The 18,056-nt window shown below is 46.5% G+C and overlaps 3 protein-coding genes across 5 annotated transcripts in view; all 3 read right to left on the reverse strand.

Annotated features, from left to right (window-relative positions):
• The window catches only part of FAM53B (family with sequence similarity 53 member B), a 45,644-nt gene extending 45,119 nt beyond the window's left edge, over positions 1 to 525 (reverse strand). The window contains exon 1 of one of the 2 annotated variants that reach the window (XM_068198292.1): positions 371 to 525. The gene's annotated coding sequence lies outside the window, so the exon portion shown is untranslated. The remainder of the gene's footprint in view (positions 1 to 370) is intronic. The other variant, XM_068198293.1, reaches the window with a different exon arrangement.
• OAT (ornithine aminotransferase) overlaps positions 1 to 18,056 on the reverse strand; it is a 345,851-nt gene that overhangs the window by 149,141 nt on the left and 178,654 nt on the right. The window lies entirely within an intron of this gene.
• Positions 9,028 to 16,120, reverse strand: EEF1AKMT2 (EEF1A lysine methyltransferase 2). Of its 2 annotated transcripts, XM_068198296.1 has the most exons (6): positions 16,027 to 16,120; positions 15,081 to 15,146; positions 14,437 to 14,551; positions 11,190 to 11,297; positions 10,158 to 10,374; positions 9,028 to 9,411 (listed from the first exon to the last, which is right to left on the reverse strand). In XM_068198296.1, exons 1-6 carry the CDS (start codon positions 16,080 to 16,082, stop codon positions 9,284 to 9,286), a joined length of 690 nt encoding a protein of 229 aa, XP_068054397.1. In that variant the 5' UTR covers positions 16,083 to 16,120; the 3' UTR covers positions 9,028 to 9,283. The 2 variants fall into 2 exon arrangements, with proteins under 2 accessions (XP_068054397.1, XP_068054398.1); XM_068198297.1 differs by lacking the exons at positions 15,081 to 15,146; positions 16,027 to 16,120 and adding an exon at positions 14,875 to 15,016.

Consider the following 18,056-nt stretch of genomic DNA (forward strand, 5'->3'; position numbering starts at 1 on the left):
GTGAGGACCGCTCGCTGCCCGCTCGCCAAACTCCGGAGAGCCGCCCATCCCCGCACGTCGGGCTCAGCATCCCGCACCCCCCCGCCGCTCGGGACACACATCCCACCGCTCCACGCTCCCTCCGGCCGCCCGGGCGGCTCCTCCGCCGTGCCCCCCGCTCAGCCCGGGGCGGGGTGAGACCCGTCGGCACAAAGGCGGACATCCCCAGCCCGCTCCGCGGGGATGCGGTGGCGGCGGGGGGTACCACCCTCCTACCCCATCCCTTCCGAGCCGCCCCGTCCCCGGGCAGGGCGCACCGCCGCCCTTTGTCCGCTCCCCCCCGGCACCCCCCGGGGCTGCACGGCCCCGCTGCGCTCCGAGCATCGCTTACCGAGCGCTTCGCGCGGTGGCGGCGGAGCGGCCCGGCCGGGCCGGCTGTGGGCGCCGCTCCGACCGCGCTCCGCTGCCGCCGCCGCCGCCGTGCTGCGGGCGGGGCGGGCGGAGGGAGGGAGCGAGGAGGAGGAGGAGGAGGAGGAGAAGGAGGAGGAGGAGGAGGAGGAGGAGGAGGAGGAGGAGGAGGAGGAGGAAATGTGCTTGTCACTTCCTGAGCGGAGCCAGCGCCGGCAGAGCCCGGCCCGCACCTGCGGAGCGCCCGCCCCGGGGACCCGCGCACCGGAGCGCTCGCTGCGAGGGGAGGCGGGGGAGACCCTCGGCTGCCGCCCCGAATGGGCATCCCCGGGGTTAAACATCGCCAGAAAGAGCGTGTGTGAGGGGGGAAAAGTCCAAAAATAATAAAAAAGGGGGATTCGGGCGGCGGTGAGGCGCTGCCCGGCGGGGAGCCGCGGGCTGGAGCGGGCAGCGCTGCCGCGGCACCAGCGCCCGCACACGGCCCCGCAGCCCGGGATGCTGCGGGTGCGGCTCGCGTGGGGCTCCGCCGCCCGTTCGGAGGCCGAGAGTGACTCCTGGTGGCACGGCCGGCCCGGGGAGGAGCAGGAGAACTGGACTCACCAGCAGCTCATGGCAGGGTCCCCGCAAGAAGTAGCGCTGAAGTTTTGGCACATCACAGATAGACACCATGTGCCCCTGCACCCACCAGTGAATAAAATCCTGCTCCTTAATTTTTCTGGTTTTATTGACTGGTTTGGGTTGGAAAGGACCTTTAAAGACCATGTAGTTCCACATCCCTGCCATGGGCAGGGACACCTTCCACTATCCAAGGCTGCTCCAAGCCCCATCCAACCTGGCCTTGGACACTTCCAGAGATCCAGGGGCACCATGTGCCACAGCTTCTCTGAGCACCCTGTGCCAGGCCCTCCCCACTCACAGGGAACAATTATTTCCCAATATCCCATGCAACCCCACTTTCTGTCAGTTTGAAGCTGCTCTCCGTTGTCCTGTCAGTCCAGCCCCTTGTCCCAAGTCCCTCTTCAGGTCCCTTGAAGCCTGTTTAGGAAGGAGCCGTGGGTCCTCTGCAGTAGTGAGAGGTACATCTGCTTGGCTTCACCTGGGAATGGCCTTTAGCAGCACTGAGCTCTCAGTGACATTTTCCATCCACCCAGGCTGCGCCACGCACAGCATGCGGGCTCCTTCCGAGAGCGAGCGTAACGAGCGAACAAGGAAACTACATGACAGCTAAAAGGAAGATTTAGGACTCATTACAAAACAGAGCCCAAACATTAATCTTAAACACATGCGAGCAGACAACACAGATGCCATCAGGAATGAATCTGGGGCTGAATTTCATCCACTCGGCTGGATGGCCGGGCACGGTGCTGGGGACGGCATGTAGGGACAAGTAAGGGACAAGTAAGGGCATGAATGGCAAGAGAGGCTGTAGCTGTGAACTCAGCAGTGCCCCGGGTGTCCTGCCCTGCTGCTGCACTGCCCAGGACAACAAAGTACTGTCGAGGAAGACTTGTCAGTTAGTATTTAATGCAGTGAAGAATAGGGAAGCAAGCAGAAATAGTGGGCAGAGACTTAACAAGGGAGCAGCTCCCACCAACACAATGAGGGCTGATCTCAACAAAAGTGGCTCCGTGCTCAGTACACATAAAATTAAGCAGGAGTGGCCAGTCTGAGTGGGTGATGAACAGGGAGAAGGGTTTGATGATGTGAAGGAGCTTTTGCATCATGTTCCTCCATCTCACTCAGTATTTGCTTTTCTTATCACGTGTTGAGACTGGTAGCAATAAAACACTTGCTAACTCCTTTTCCAGAACTTCGGGAATCAAGTCTGAAAATGTTTTTTTATGGTTTCCCAGTGGAATATTTCAGCAATAAAGCTCAGAGTGTAATTGAATCCATTCCCGTGGCAGCCTTGGGCTCCAAGACTCAAGCAGAAAGTTGTTTTCTGTCTGCTTCTGCAGCTCACTCCAAACCCAGTATTTTCTGCCTCTCATCCTCTGTGCTTCCCAACAGATGAGCTGGCTGTGGAGAATTCCCAGCACGTGTGAAAGCCTGTTGCTGAAGCACAAACCTGTTTTCCACAGACAGTATTTTCAGTAATGTTGTTCAAGTAACTGGCTGCCCATAGGCCCTTGTTCCGGACAGTGCTTTTTCCCTTTCTCAGAAGGGGGAAAAAGAAAAGAAACAGCTTTCAAACTTTAAAGAACTGGCCAAGAGAGTTTAGTCTTCATGGACAGAAAATTCATTCAGTTCACTTGTGAGCTGATTTAATTTGTGGTTTTGTCTCAGATGTCAGTGCCTTTGCTGCCCACTGACTGGGAGCCTTCCTGATGGGGATGGAAACCGTGGGTAGGAAAAAAATCTAATGATCCCCACGGTCTTTCTGAAGTGATTCTGGGGTCCAAGCCATTAAGACATGTCAGTGTAGCAGTGCTAAGCCCTGTGGATAGACAGCATTTCCTTCACTTCCAATACACAGGATCTGGCTGCAGTTACAGCCTTCTTTCCAGGTAGCCTTTCCAACACTTCGCTGCCTGCTCCAGTTTGTTGTTATTCATGTCATATGCACCAAGGTTACCAATAACTTCAGAACTTTGTCCCTTTCGCAAGGACTCTGCGCTGTCCTTCGAGCACCTAAGCCATCCCAGTTATTTATGGGTCCGTCCTTCTGCTTCTGCCAGGCAAAGAACACAGGTAAGGGGCTTGCCCAGGGCCAGAGTCAGTGTCCCAGCCACAGGATGATGTCCCAGTCACCCAGCTGTGCTGGGTACCACGTACTAACAGGGACATGTTGGCTGTACAAAGGTCTCCAGGAACACAAAATGGAGACCAGCTTCAGAGCCACCCTCCAGTTTCAGGGGAAATCCTCAAATTCACAAAATCCCTGTAACAGCAAGCAGAAGTATTGTTAACAAATATTTCACGGCCAGGGAAATGAGCATATCTCTGTAATATGATCCATGTGCTCGGTGTCAGGAAGTACCTGAATCACAGATGCCCTAAACAGGTGAAGAATTGCTGTGCAAAGGGGTGAGATGAGGAGTGTAGTTCTGACTACATTTGGCATACAATGGGATTTCCATCAAACTTAAAAATCCCTGTTTTATGTCACAGGCCATTTGCTGCACACACGTAGCAGCTTTGTGTTTGCTGCCTCCCTCCCTGCCTTGGCAGAGGGTGTGACATCTGATCTGGGTGCCCCAGACTGGGAGCAATGGAAACATTGATGGATAAAATAAATAGGCCATGAAATACATATGGGAACCTGAATGTGCTCATCACTTTCTCAGCCACATTTGGGTCTGAACTGATTTAAAATAAGCCCAGATTTATTTGTCCATCATCCACAAAGCCCAAGGCAGCTGCAGACATGCCCCAAAGCATCACCCTACCTTGGATAAGCAGCAGTGCAGCACCCATGGAGCTGAGGAGTCCTGGGGTAGGGCAGGAGCCAGCAAGGCTAATTACTACTGAAAATTGGGGTGAAAGATCCTTCTGCTTGAATTTCAGTTCTCAGCCATATCAACAGCTAAAATTTCTTGATATAAGCACACTCTCCTCACCTCTACTTGACACATGACACTGTCCATGCATACCTGGCTGCTGCAGTGACTGTGCTGAGGTTTGTGTCTGTTCCCTCACTGGGCTCTATTAGCTCTGGTTCTCCAGCCCGGGCTCATGCACTTGTGATTACCCAGAATTTATGTGTTACCTGGCAGCAGCTGGTTTGTCTGACAGCACTCAGCTTAATTTCCAGTAACAGAGAAATGGGCTCATTTCAAGCTATACTGTTACCTAACAAATGGAAATTAAGCCCAAGGTTGGCTTTTCCCTTATTTGCGTTAAACAAAACACTCCAGTGTTCCTTTTCCTCCTTTGTCTGGAGGCTATAACACCTCATCCCCTTTCACTGAAAGCCCTTGGTAGCCATTAATTGCTCCTCAATTTAGCTGCTGCCACAAGGGTTAGGTCATGCTCAACCTACTTACAGCCAAAGCATGGGATAGAGCCGTGCACCACCCATTCAGCCCGAGCAGGTAACGCTGTGCAGGGCAGCCTCCCCCTCCTCTCATCCCAGAAAAGGCAGCAAGCAGCAGGAATTCAAAGGCAGATCTCCATACGGCTTTGGAAAGCCCTGGCCCAATTATTTCCTTTGTGCTCTCCACATATTTTACAGGAGATGATTCCATACGTTAAAATGCTTGGAGGGCCTATAAAATAAAGCAGTTATTGTTGCAGCAAGCCATGTTCTCCACCTCTCAGCATGCTAAGATCAGGGAAGCTATCCTAGTGCCAAAACACTGAAAATTTTGCTGTATGTTGCTAAATACCACGCTTAAAGATTTTGTCTGGTATGAAATAACACACAATTTGGCAGTCTTATACCAGGCACCCTGGCTCACAGAAGAACAGGCATAGCACAGTATATGCACAGGCAGATTTTCCTCACAATGGCTACAGTGCTGCCAGTGCATTCCTGGAATGCAGAAATACATGGAAGCCACTGTCAGCGATGAAGGGAAGCATGCTGTGCCTAATGCACCAGAAAAGCTATTCAAGAACTCATCCTTACATAAAAATAACTCCAAAGAGGCTGTGTCAGCTCAGCTGTGTAGCTTTGCAGGTATCTGTTTGCTGTGCCCTGCACACCTGGCCCCACCCTGCACACCTGGGTACAAACCCAGTAGTTCTAAGTGAGGGATTTCAGTTCATCCCCTCATTTGCCCATTCATTTGACTCTTTGGGCTCACAGATTTCACAGCCAGTGCAGAACTGAAATAATTCTGATACAAATTGTACGAGAGAACATTGTTTGCTCTGCAGAGAATCACACCAGAGATCTGTGTGGTGGGACATGCACTTCCTCACCCAGGGTATAGTGAGCTCTGCTGTAAACAGCAACTGCAGGTTTAAAAACCCAAATATCTGAAAGCTCCTTTTTAACATTAGTTGAAAAAGTACAAAGTAAACAAACAAACAAAAAAACAAAACCCCACAACCCTGAATCTCCTTTGTTACAGGTGTTAAACACCTCAAATCCTATGATACAATCAAGGCAGCTGGCTCTTCCCAGATTTCAGAAATGGTGTTGCAACAGTGGGTTTGAACTCAAGAAGGTGAGCCCATAATGCAAACACCTATTTCAGCCTCAGTAATGCTTTGCAGCGATGCTCTCAATGATGATTTGCAGGAATATTCTCCTGATGGTACAGAGAGCCTGTAATCACATGCTGCATCACTGCTGGCCCTTTCTGGAAAAGCAGCTGCCATAATTCTATTGGTATTTCTGATGTAACCTAACAGCTCTTAAAAAACAGTTGTAGCTCCCAGAAATTCTTCATGTTACATCACAAAATTATACTGAGTTTCAAGAACAGAATATTCATTTCATATCTCCTAAGTCTTCAAAAAAAAAAAAAAATCAACCTTTAGAAAAACAGCCTATGCACAGCACTGCAGGCCAGGCTAGGGTTTGGAGTAACTTGGTTTAGTGGAAGGTGTCCCTGCCCATGGTAGGGGATTGGAATGAGATGGTTTTTAAAGTCCATTCCAACCCAAATCATTCTGGGATTCTTTAACTATTCCTGCTCCTTAAGGGCCATCAAACGAACATGCCTCTCTTGCAGATAACAAGCTGGTCACCAAAAGGGAAGTCAAGGAGTGAGGAAACATTATCCTTCCCTCTGAATTTTCTGTGTCCATTCAGCTGTGCCATGATTTTCATGTCTGGTATTTCTCACTTTTTAATCTCTATTAAAATGATTATGGGAATACTTATTTCAAGAAAGTACTGTGATGCTGAAGGGACAAAGGCTCTCTGTCTTGAGAACCCATTTACCTCACACTCTAGCAGAGTCCCATGGGTAGAAACTCTCCTAGAACAGACATCTCAAATCAATAATTACTTCATTAATATCACTTGTTCACCTTGCTCAGATATTTCATCCTGACAGTTCAGTTCTGTGATAAGCCCCATAAAGTTCCAGTGTAAAATGCTCCGAGCTCTTTCAGTAGCACAAACCCTGCAATGAATTCAATGGCCTCTCCCAGTAAATGTCTCAAAAGAGAATCCCTAAACACAGTTTTCTTGGCAATAGGAGGCATCAGAAGCCAGGTGTGAGCTGTACCAAGCACAGATGTTGGTGCAAGTGCTTTGTTTGGGCTCAGGCACTAAAACCCATCCTCAGTCTTCCAGGAATAAAAGGTCAGTCCTGAGAGAATTTCACCCTTCAGCATGCTGTCAATGAACCAGGGAACACAAACCCTTTCTGTTCTGCCCACGTTCTATGCAAAACCATTCCAGGAAGGTTTGCAGCATCATCCAGCCCAAACTCAGTCCTGCAGGAACAGCCTGTGGGCTCAGCCACCTCTGGGATGCATGGAAGATGCTCATTTTATTACCCACAAACCTCATATTTGACAGTGAAATCATAGACAGAGTTTTCAGATAGCAAAACAATAGGAGTGAAACGTGTTTCAAATGCTGCATTTATTCTCCTGCGTTTAGTCTGGGGTTGCAGCTGGAACCAAGAGTCACACAAGTGGGTAGTCATGAAGATTCCAGCCTCAGGAACCGTCATGGAGCATTCCTCCAACTTCCAGCAAAGACTTGCTCCTCCAAAATCACTGCTTATTCCTCTGCCTATTTTCCCAAGTTTTTTCATTGAAATGAATCAACATTTAGAGATCACACCAACATGAACTGCCCCAAATCAAGGACAGCCTTGGACAAGTCATTTCCAAATCCTCGTAGCCAAAAATACCCCACTGCCTAAGTCAGTATTTGAGCAGCTTCCTAGACTCCATTATCCAGAAAATGCCAGGTTTCCAACAGAGCAGATTTTAAATAGTAAGCCTTTGGTTACTGTTGCCTTAAAAGAAAGCTCCTAAAACATGGTTTACAAGCATTTTTCTGCTCTCCAGTGACACCTGGAAGTGCTTGGGACTGAAGGAATATGCAAACTACAGATCAGATGCAGAAATCCTTATTTTCAGGCAATTTTAAGAAGCTTATTTTTTAGCTTTACAAGTTATATAAAAATACTACCCAGAGAACAAAAACTAATAATAATGAATTCTGTGAAGAGGAGAAAACAATCCTTGCCCTGGCCCTTCCATATCTCGTGGAGTGGGAATCTATAGTTAAATTCCAACTAATTGATTAAAAGAAAATCCATGACAGTCCTGATTTTATTTTCATCCCATGATTAAATACACATCATGCCTTCATTAGCAAAAATTACAGATGGGAATAAAACAGATGCCCAAAACACATCCTGCCAGAGTCCTTGAAAATTAAAATTTCCTTGTATTAACTCTACCTGATGCCAAAAATGTCACAGGCTTTTTACTGAGGCTGTTATCAGTAGTGTACTTTGAATCCTTTGTACTACTATGCTAAAAAACTCCTCTGTTTGGATTCCCAGTTACATTTCCTAGCATTCCAGCTGGCTGCTGGGCAGGGGCAGAGCACAGGACTACAACAGTTACCAAATGGTAACAAGCCCTTGCTTTTGGCACTCAGGTTAGAACCCAAGCCTGACCAAATATGCAAAGAATCATTGTGGGACTGAATTTTTTCAGCACTGCTGAGAAATCATTCTCCCAAATGAATATATTTCATTCTGCAAAAAAAGATGCAGCAGTAAGATTCCTACCTTGGAAACATCAACAGATGGATCTCAGAGGGAGGACTCACCACTGTGCAAAATAATGCCTTGATTCCTATCCTGGGAAAGGACTAGAAGTATTTATTGACCCTTAAAGATCTCCTGAGCCCTGGGAACGAGGAGAAGCATGGAAAGTAGGAGAAGCAATTCCCTGATAAGCAAACATGACCTTGCCTGTGAAACAAAACCTGATTGCCTAAGAGGGCCTCCTTGATGTTTGAAAGAACAAGTTTATTGTCACCTGCAAATGTGTTTGTTGAGGCATGAAGAAATCTCATTTTCCTGCCTTTCAGGCAACAGCAATATTCTGAGATTACAAAACAGAAGAAATGAAGGCAATGAAATTGAGCAAAAGGATTGCACACAGAAGTTTAAAAAAATCCATATAAAAAAAAAAAGAGCATGGTGGAATGGATAGTTATGCTTTGAATTCTTTTGGATTTATGCAGTTAAAATCCATCCTGAGAAATTCACTGGAAAACTCCTTGTCATTGTGGCTCCAAAGACATTCCCACACAGCAGGTTAATAATGAAGGAGGCATATGTCACACACCAGAGGCTGCAACATCACACCTTTATGTATTCATGAGATCTGGGAAAGGAACTGACCAGGCATGAACACACTCAGGAAAGGGAGACTTAAAAACACTCCCTCTGTGGGAAAAGAGCTGAGCTACTTCAGAGGAGACACAATTATGCTAAGTCTGAAAACGTCGGAAAATCTGAATTTAAAGTACCAACTGGTCCTTTTTTTGAAAGTGCTGTGGATTTTGTATTCATTTCCCTCCCTAACAGCTACCCTCGTGTTCATTAAAGATCCAGCACTTACACTGCAAAAGCTTGTTCCCTATTCCACTGCACAACAGAGAAATGAGATTTTTGCTTTGTAGGATCCCTTTACTGCTATAGGTCACTGCTTATCAGCACAGAAATTAAATATCAGATAATCTTTATGTTTCAAACACAAATACCATTCAGTTATATTGGTCTCTGTATTTAGCACATCTGATTTTCCTCTCTCTTACAAACTTGCAGCTTCCCTGAAACAAGTGAGGTTGTAGCAAGGACACAATTTATGGGCAAATTATGCAAAGCTGAAATGTTTCTAAGGCAATGTTTTATAGTCCCTTAGAGCTCCATACATAGTATTTGACTGTGCACTCAAAAAGCATTTATTTACACACGTGTCTGAGGTTTTCTGTCAGGTTTAAAGTTCAGACTTTTCTCATCTAATCTAATTTGTCCAAGATGGATGGCCTCCCTTTTTTCCTTTGGAAAACCAATGCTGTTACACTGTTTCCAATTCTTCCTCCAAAGCAAAACTTGGGTGTTGGCAGCTCCTCCAGAATTTCAAATCCTGCCAGACAGAAATTGAAATGCTTTTATTAGAAGGAAGTTGTTTTATTCGCCTCTTGGATAACCCTTTGCAAACCATTCTTTATTCGTCTGGAAAACTTGCAAGTCAGTTAATCTGTGAGTTTATAGGACTGTATTGTTACACTGCACCACTGCTTTATACAGCTGAAACTCTTCCATGGATAATAAAAATCCTAGCTGGCTGACTTGCACAAATTAATGGCAGAAAAGATGAGAACTTGCCAGTAATTTTGGTTCCCCAGAAGGGATGGTTGGTACAGATCCACACTGAGTTTCAAGCCTCAGGGATGAGATTCAGGAGCTGACTGGCATGTAAAAAAACCTCCTAGATGGATCAAAAGTGACAGAAAAGGTCACAGACTTGCCAGTTCCCCTAAACATGGGTAACAATGTTACCCCAAAATCGGAGCAATCAAAGGGTGAACTGGGTCCAGTAATCAAGGACCCAAAAAGTAGCAGCCAGCCACACACACTTTCCCAGGGTAATTAGACTGGAATTCCCAACCTCCAAAGTGTCAGGAAACCCTTCCTCCCTTGGCACTGGCAAACACAGGAGTAGTAATTCCCGAGGAAAACAGAGGGAAGACAGGCTGGAGCATTTACTAATCGCTTCACCTCCTCTAATCCTGATCTGGGAAAGTCAATATGCTGACACACACATTAAAATTCCCTCATCCCTTCCTTCAGCAACCCCACGTTGGCAGAGGGCTCTGTTCAGCTGCCTACCTTCTCTGAACTCGTTGAGCAGCTCCTCCTTGGTCCAGTTGCAAGAGGTGATGAGGAAGAAGCCCTCTGGTTTCAGCACCCTGCCCAGGGATCCCACGTACAGCTTCCGCTTCCCCGCCGCGTCACTGGGGTCGAGGCTTATGGCATCAAAAGTCCCCTTGTCAATGCAAATGTCAAAGCCTGACAGCTCAGCTGAGGGAGCCAGGAAGTCTTCTACCTAAACCAGAAGTCTGCAGCTGTGAGAACAATCTTCTACTCCTGAATCTTTAATGCAAAGCAAGACTTTAGGATACAAAGCTTCAATCCTGACAATGGGTGTGCTCAGGGAGGGGTAACTCACAGTGCCATGGCAGCTTCTTTCTTCTCTACACATTATGTGATGACCTATCTGCTGTAATCTAAAGCTCAAACTAACACACTTGAAGCTCATTCTTTAAAATATTATTTGTACTTTGATCCCTGCCATGTGCCAGGCACTGCACAAATGCAGGAGAAGAGACAGAGCCTGCCACAAAGAGATTTTACAGCTGACTCATAGCAGCAGAGACATCTCACAGGAGGGTAGAACAGCACAGCAGAGAGCTCAGAAGGACAGGCAGACACGGAATCCCAGCGTGGCTGAGGCTGGAAGGGGCCTTTGGAGGTCATCTGCTCCTACCCCTGCTCCAACAAGGCCTCTCAACCTTCCTGCTGTTCAGCTAATGGTAGGCATTCTATCACTTAAGGATTTCTTCCTCTACCTCAAGTCTGAAATTCAGAATGTAGCAGCTAAAATACGGAACTTCCCACTTGGTAAACCACTACCCTGTTCCAAGCAGGGAAATTCTTGCTAGCCTTAATGACTGTCACAAACCAAATAAAAACCAAAAATCTTCCCGTAAATAGATTTATTTGGGTAGAGTTCTCTCACAAATGAATCTCAAAAGACACCATTCATTTAGTACACTGAGTACATCTGAATATCAATTAGCTCATTTAATCTTGGGCTCAATTGCTTTCTATTTCCTCAATTACCTTTCTCTCAAGACTTACCTTTAATTTAATGTTAGACATCCCTTCTTTCTCTCTTACTTTTTCTGAAAGCTGTATTGCAGAAGGTGAATAATCAATCCCTGTGAGATTCATGTAGCCAGACTTTGCCTAGACAGAAGCAGAGAATCTTAATCAGTGTGCTAGCAATTGTTTTTATCCAGCCAGTACATTCCCTACCTATAATCCATCTCATCTCCCGTCTTAAAAACAGGGAAAAAACACAACTCACCTTTTACTCATTTTTATATCTGTTATCATTACAAGAGCTCAATAGCTGAATGAGCTGAAATAACTTTATTCAGCCCAAAAAACCTCACCAAAAGGACTGGTGACTGAAAGCTGGTTTATGTCAAGCGGAAAACTGAGCACAACTGGGAAAAGTAACACCCTGGAGGGGAACAGGCTCTCTTATCTGCACCAAAAGTAACTTAGAAACCAGGAATTTTCAGTGATGACATGTGACAGATGCTTCAAAATAAGGGAAAAAACCTCTCTGACACATACCATTGGAGATTGAGCAATTATTTAGTTTATAACCCAAATTTTAGGAGACAAAAGATGTAATACATTGCACTAGGACAGAAATCCACTGCAAAATCATACATTTTTCTAATTATTCATGCTAATGTCTATTTGAATACAACTATTTGCATGCTGCCAGGTGTCTGTATCAGCAATTTTCAGGCAGGTTATGCACCACATATAATAGCACACAGAGAGTTTGTTAATCTAAGTTTGTTGGAGATAAGGGTAACTCAGTTTAGGGAACTCAGTGAGATCCCAGCAGCCCTGTGGCAAAGCAGGCGGGCTGCTGGCATCAGCTGGAGCTGGGCACGTGGGAGGGGAGCAGGGACACACATCCTTGCTCTGAGGTAGAGGCTGAAGGGACCAGCTTGGGATAGAAGGTATAAGCTCAGGGTATCCCATGTGACTGGCAAGATCCAAACCTGATGGAAGAGCTCTGATGCTCTGGCCAGCTGCAGGCTGTCACAGCAGAGACAGGGAGGAGGCTGGGGTTTGGAAAAACACATGGAGTGCTGTTAAGCGGCCAGCTGCCTGTCTGCTTGCTCCAGAGGCTGACACCCCAACTGCCAGGAAAACGATGAGGAGTTTCCACAACTGTCCTTCCTCCTTGCAGCAGCCCCTCAGGCCTGAGCTCGGTGCTAACCAGCTGTTCTGAACTGAGGGCTAACTGCAGCTGAACACAAAGACACTGTTGTTTGCATGGGATGGAGAACATTTATTGCTCAGGCTCCTGCCCACGTTCCTCCCCGGAGCAAAGCAGGCTTCCTCAGATGCCTGTGCTGAAGGTTTGGGGGTGGAGGAGTAGTTCCCACAACAGCTCCTCTGTTTGCAAAGGAAAGGCTTGAGTCACTTCAGGGAGTTCCCATTCACTCCTCTAGTCTCGGGGGCAGAGAAGGAAGGTTTAGAGATAAACAACATTAAATGCTGCAGAACCTGTAGGGCCTGACTGTGACAGGAAGGGATCCTTCGCTTGTGCCAGACGTGACCACGCTGCACCCTGCAGCTGGCCTGCTGCCCTGGAGGTGATTTTACAGCACTCTGCCGCTGCTGCAGCTGCTTGAAGCAGCAGATTGAAGAGCAGAAGGAGTTTGGAACATTATCAGCCCTGCCCCGGGTGTAGGGCTGACACCCCCCTTGGTGAACACTCTCCACTTCAGATTGTTCAATCTTCAATATTGGTGGCTCTCACATTGCTTATAAAAATAAGAGGAAGGCCAGAGCTTTCTGTGGCAGCAAGGTTTCCTCAGAAGAGCTGGAACTTTTGGAAGGCAAAAGAATTATGTCACAAATCCAAGCTTCCAGATCCCTGAAGTTCACAGGGGTAGGACCACAGCCAACTAAACTTCTAAAAACAGGAAGGGGTGCTACTCCTGCGATATTTATGTACTCTCAAGTAGCTCCCTTGCAGAGAGCTGCTACTAATGTCCTCTATGACTGAGTTTTTTCCAGTATTGCCATTTCTATCCCATGATGGAGTCCAACTCCAGTGGCAGAACAGTCCTATGGTAGCTGCCAAAAGAATTCCAACTTGATTTCCAAGCCTTGCAGCTAACACACAAAAAATTCCTTTTACATCGAGTAAGCAAGTGAGATCCTGAATTATTCAGCAAAAATAAACAAGGTAATTTCTGAAGCCACTTTTCAAGAGGGAACTGGACTGACAATTTCCTATGAAAGAAACCACAGTACTGTGAGGTGCTTAATGTAAGGGAGGAGGGTGCTCTCACAGGAGTTAATAGTTTTTAAAAAGCTATCAGGCTGTCATTTTCCCATTATAGTATGAAAAATCAGTTCCCATTTGCAACTGGAGTCAGTATAAAATGGAAGTCTTACAAATAAGATTTTTCTGTTGGGTACTTCAACCATGACAGAGCTATCACTGCTCTCAATAATCACCATTATCAGGCTAATTTCTCTTAGTGAGATGAGCAATTTCTGCTTTTGGTGACATAAATTCTCCTGTGCTGTGGTGTAGCAGCCAGTTTCCATAAAGGCTTTAAAGTCTTCTAAAATCAAAGTCCACGTTAAAAAAAAATTCCACTTCAAACCAGACTTTGGCTTTCAGTCCTTCCAGTTCCTACAGGAACTAATGGAGCCAAAGGGGAATGCAAAACAACAGAAGCTGTGCCAATTTGACAGCCCCTTTCTTACCAACTCCCCCGCAGTATTACACAAAAAAAAAAATTCAATCAAAAACAGGAAAAAATACTGAAACTCCTGAACATCTTGTGCACAACAAAAACATCAGAACACTTCAGAATACACCTGATCAGATTTCCCACCCTGACACAAATGGACACTTCTTTAAAAGAAGTATTAACAACTTTTTAAGTCCATTACATAAAGGCCCTTGGGTTTACCTATTTTTTTCTATCAACAATGAGTGTTATTATCAGAACTGAGTGCAGAGAAAGAGTCTGGTTTGGACATGAGGGCACTTTGTGAATTAATCACCTTAATTTCCTTATCTGGGGGAGTTTAAACAACAGTGGGAAGAAATGCAGTTTTAAATGTGGGGAAACAGGAAGGTAAAGTTAAAACAAGGGATGCTCAGGCTGACTGATTTAGAGAAATACTTCAAATTTTGAAGCCTGAAGTATTGACACTTTTGGTGTTTCACACAGGTTACAGCTCCCCATGACTACCACTGCCTCTTGTGAGAACTGTATTTAAACTGCTCTGATTCTGTATAAAAAATACACAAACTCTGCAAAATACCAACCAATTCAACCAGTAAAACACCGTTCCCAGTCCCAATGTCAAGCACAGAGCTGTCAAGGGGGACCTTGTGCTTTTCCAACCACCTGATTATGCGCACCATGCTTTCTTCTCCAAACCTGGAAAACACAAGGGCTCAGGTAACTAAACCAGAAAAAAAAATGTGCAAAAGGTACAGCAAGTTTATTTCATCACTCACTCTCTCCAGCTTTTGCAAAGCCCTTTTTACTGTTGCTAAAGTAAAAGCTGCCATGGCTCATATTTCATGTTTGCTTTGGTCAGATGAAAATTAATCCTGCAGCCTTAAAATTCACTGAAACACCAACTCTGGCAGGTGAAAGCATCCATATATTAAAAAAGGAAGCAGCAAGGGCAACTTGTGTAGTTAAACCTGAGCTCAGGGATAAAAAGCACATTTGCCAGTAACATGCAGCTCAATTACCAGCTCAATTTCTGTGTAATGACACTTGTCCAAGTGCAGCTGAGCAATCTTCACTGTGAAATTGGGCCAGAGAGGAACTGTTGGTTTCAATGGTAAAACTCCCCATCATTTTTGTCAGCAACTCGTTGAATTGCTGGCTGAGGTTTTGCAATGTCTTTTATGGTAAAGAAATGACAGAAACACTCTGCAGAAGTTATTTTGTTTACCAGATTTCCCCGGTATCTCCAATGTCTTGAAAAGTTTGCAGTTCTCTTTCGTACGCAGCATCCCAGCTGGAGTTGGGAGGGGAAGAAAGGAGAGGATATCATAATTAACACTGAGAAATATTTAGATTAAAAAGGGATGGGAAGAAAAATTGAAAGATTTAGGCTAGGTATTTGGAAGAAATTGACTGTGAGGGTGGTGAGGCACTGGTCCTTAGCATAAGAAGAACATGAACTTGTGGGAGAGTGTCCAGGGAATGCCTGGAGATGCTCCAAAGGCTGAAGCCAGGCTGGGAGAGCGGTGGGTGGATTCACCTGGAGAACAGGCTCCGGAGAGACCTGAGAGCCCCTTCCAGGACCTAAAGGGTCTCCAGGAGAGCTGGAGAGGGACTTGGGACAAGGCATGGAGGGACAGGACACAGGGAATGGCTTTAAGCTGAAAGTGGGTAGATTTGGATGGGATATTGGGAAGGAATTGTTCCCTGGGAGGGCGGGCAGGCCCTGGCACAGGGTGCCCAGAGCAGCTGAGGCTGCCCCGGATCCCTGGCAGTGTCCCAGGCCAGGCTGGATGGGGCTGGGAGCAGCCTGGGACAGTGGAAGGTGTCCCTGCCATGGCAGGGGTGGCACTGGAGGGGATTTAAGGCCCCTTCCAGCCCACACCATTCCGTGATCCTATGAAAGGCTGAGAACGCTCTGTCCTCTGTGTAGCACTGCCACTCCACAGAATCACAGATCCTCTAAGCAAATAAACAGCACATAAACCAGAGACCGGTTTGTGCTGAGGGGGGACCTTAAAGACCTTCCACCTCCACTCCCCGCGCCGTGGGCAGGGCCACCTTCCCCAGCGCGGGCGGCTCCGAGCCCCGCGCCCGCCCCCGCCGGGGCACCCGCCCCGTGCCCCCCGGCACTCACTGCTCCCCGGCACTGCCCCGTGCCCCCTGGCACTCACTGCTCCCTGGTGCCCAGCACCGAGGGGCTGAAGGGCTCGTCGGCGGCCAGCGCCATGCCCGGCACGCCCCGGAACCAGCGGGCGCTGCGGGCGGAGCGGCCCGAGCGGGAGGAGCCGCGCCGGCCGAGCCGCGCCTGAGGGCGGCGCGGCCCGCTCCGAAACCGGGCCTGCTTTCCGACGTTTCCTGGGGAAAACACCCGTCGCTTTTTTCTTCTTTTCTTTTTTTTTTTTTTGTAGTTTATTAGTAGTAAAATAGTTATTAAAAAACTTAGTGATGAAATTAGAGTAATAAAAATTTGGGCAGTGAGGATTAGGGCGCTACGGGACGATGGAAAGCAAAGAATTCCGGACGTCCGGGTGTTTTAGGGCGCTGAGCTGCCAAAAGCATGCCCTGCGAGCAAAGGAATAACCCTTCAAAGCAATGGCCTGCTGCATATTCGTATATCTCATAAACGATGCATAAATTCCTTGCAAATTAAGAATTTTTCTGGTTTTTGTCTACTTGTTCCCCTTAATCCGGGTGGTTCCATAAAGACGGAGAGAAGACGGGAGAATGTTTGTGTTTTCCGATGAAGAGGCTGTAACTCTTCAGGTTTCGTTGCTGTTGTCTCTGTGCGAAGAGTTTCTTGTTTATCTTATCCCTTTCCTTGAGCTAGTACAAAACACCTAACATCGCAGAGTTCCTATTTTAACATTATGTCGTAACCTAAAACTATACTTAGCACGCTACTTCGAAAGCATTAATACAGTATTACAAAATAACCCTCCGTAATACATACAGTATTCAATATTTGCGAAGAGCCAATCATAAAATACGCATTTTTCACATTTCCTAATCTCTGCGGTCACCTAAAATCCCATCCTGGCGGTGTCCAAGGCCGGCTTGGATGGGGCGTGGAGTCCGTGCAAGGTGCCGCTGCCCGTGGCAGGTGTGAAAAATGCATGTTTTACGATTGGCTTTTCGCAAATATTAGATTGAATACTGTATGTATTATGTTATATTGGTTAGAAGTGCTGTATTGACGTTTTGATAGTATGGTAAATGTAGTTCTGTAATTAAAATAGAAACTATGTCTGTGGGATTAAAAAAATAAAATAAAATAAAAAATTAGATACTCGCTTTAAGAGAACAATCCCAAACCACCTAAATCTTCCAGAGAAAAAGAGTTTATAGTTCTCTTATCAGAAGAAGCTAATTTCTTCAGGCCTTACTCAAACTGGAAGACGCCGTGGGGATTAGAAGAAGGAGTTGACATATTCCAGTCAGAGTTTCTTATTTTAAATAGCATGTATGCATAACCATGAAGTATGTATGAATATGCAAGAGTGTATGGTTTTTAAGGGCTATTCCTTTGTTCACAAAACATACTTATCGGGCTTAAGTGCCCGAGAGCATCCAAACGTCCGTAATTCTTTACTTTTTATTGTCTTGTAATTGTCCCAACTCTAAATTTTTATTACTCTAATTGTGTTACTATTTTTATAACTATTTTATTATTATTAAGCTTTTAAAATTTTAAAAACCAAAGTGATTAGCGTTTTTCGCAGCAGGGCTTGTAATTAAATGGCCCCGAAGGTCCCTTCCAATTCAAACCGCACCGTGATTCCATGAAAACCAGTGCAATATTTAAAAGAACTGTTCATTCTTTTCGGTATTTATTCGTTGCAAATGTCACAGACGTTACTGCTCTTGGAAGGTTTATTGCAAGGTGTTTTAATAGGAAAATGAGAGTGATAAACAGCACTGCTGCACAGCTGCCTCCCGTACAGCTCCGTGTGTGCGAACCGCGGCATTTCTTCCCAATATCCATCCCTGCCCCCTGGAGTGGGAGCCATTCCCCGGGTCCTGTCCCTCCATGCCTCGTCCCCAGTCCCTCTCCAGCTCTCCTGGAGCCCCTTCAGGCCCTGGCAGGGCTCTGAGCTCTCCCTGGAGCTGCTCCTGTCCAGGTGAGCTCCCCCAGGTGTCCCAGCCTGTCCCAGAGCAGAGGGGCTCCATCTCCCTCGTCGCCTTTGTGGCCTCCTCTGGACAA

Source organism: Anomalospiza imberbis, chromosome 8 (genome assembly GCF_031753505.1).
Source record: "Anomalospiza imberbis isolate Cuckoo-Finch-1a 21T00152 chromosome 8, ASM3175350v1, whole genome shotgun sequence".
Lineage (NCBI taxonomy): Eukaryota > Metazoa > Chordata > Aves > Passeriformes > Viduidae > Anomalospiza > Anomalospiza imberbis.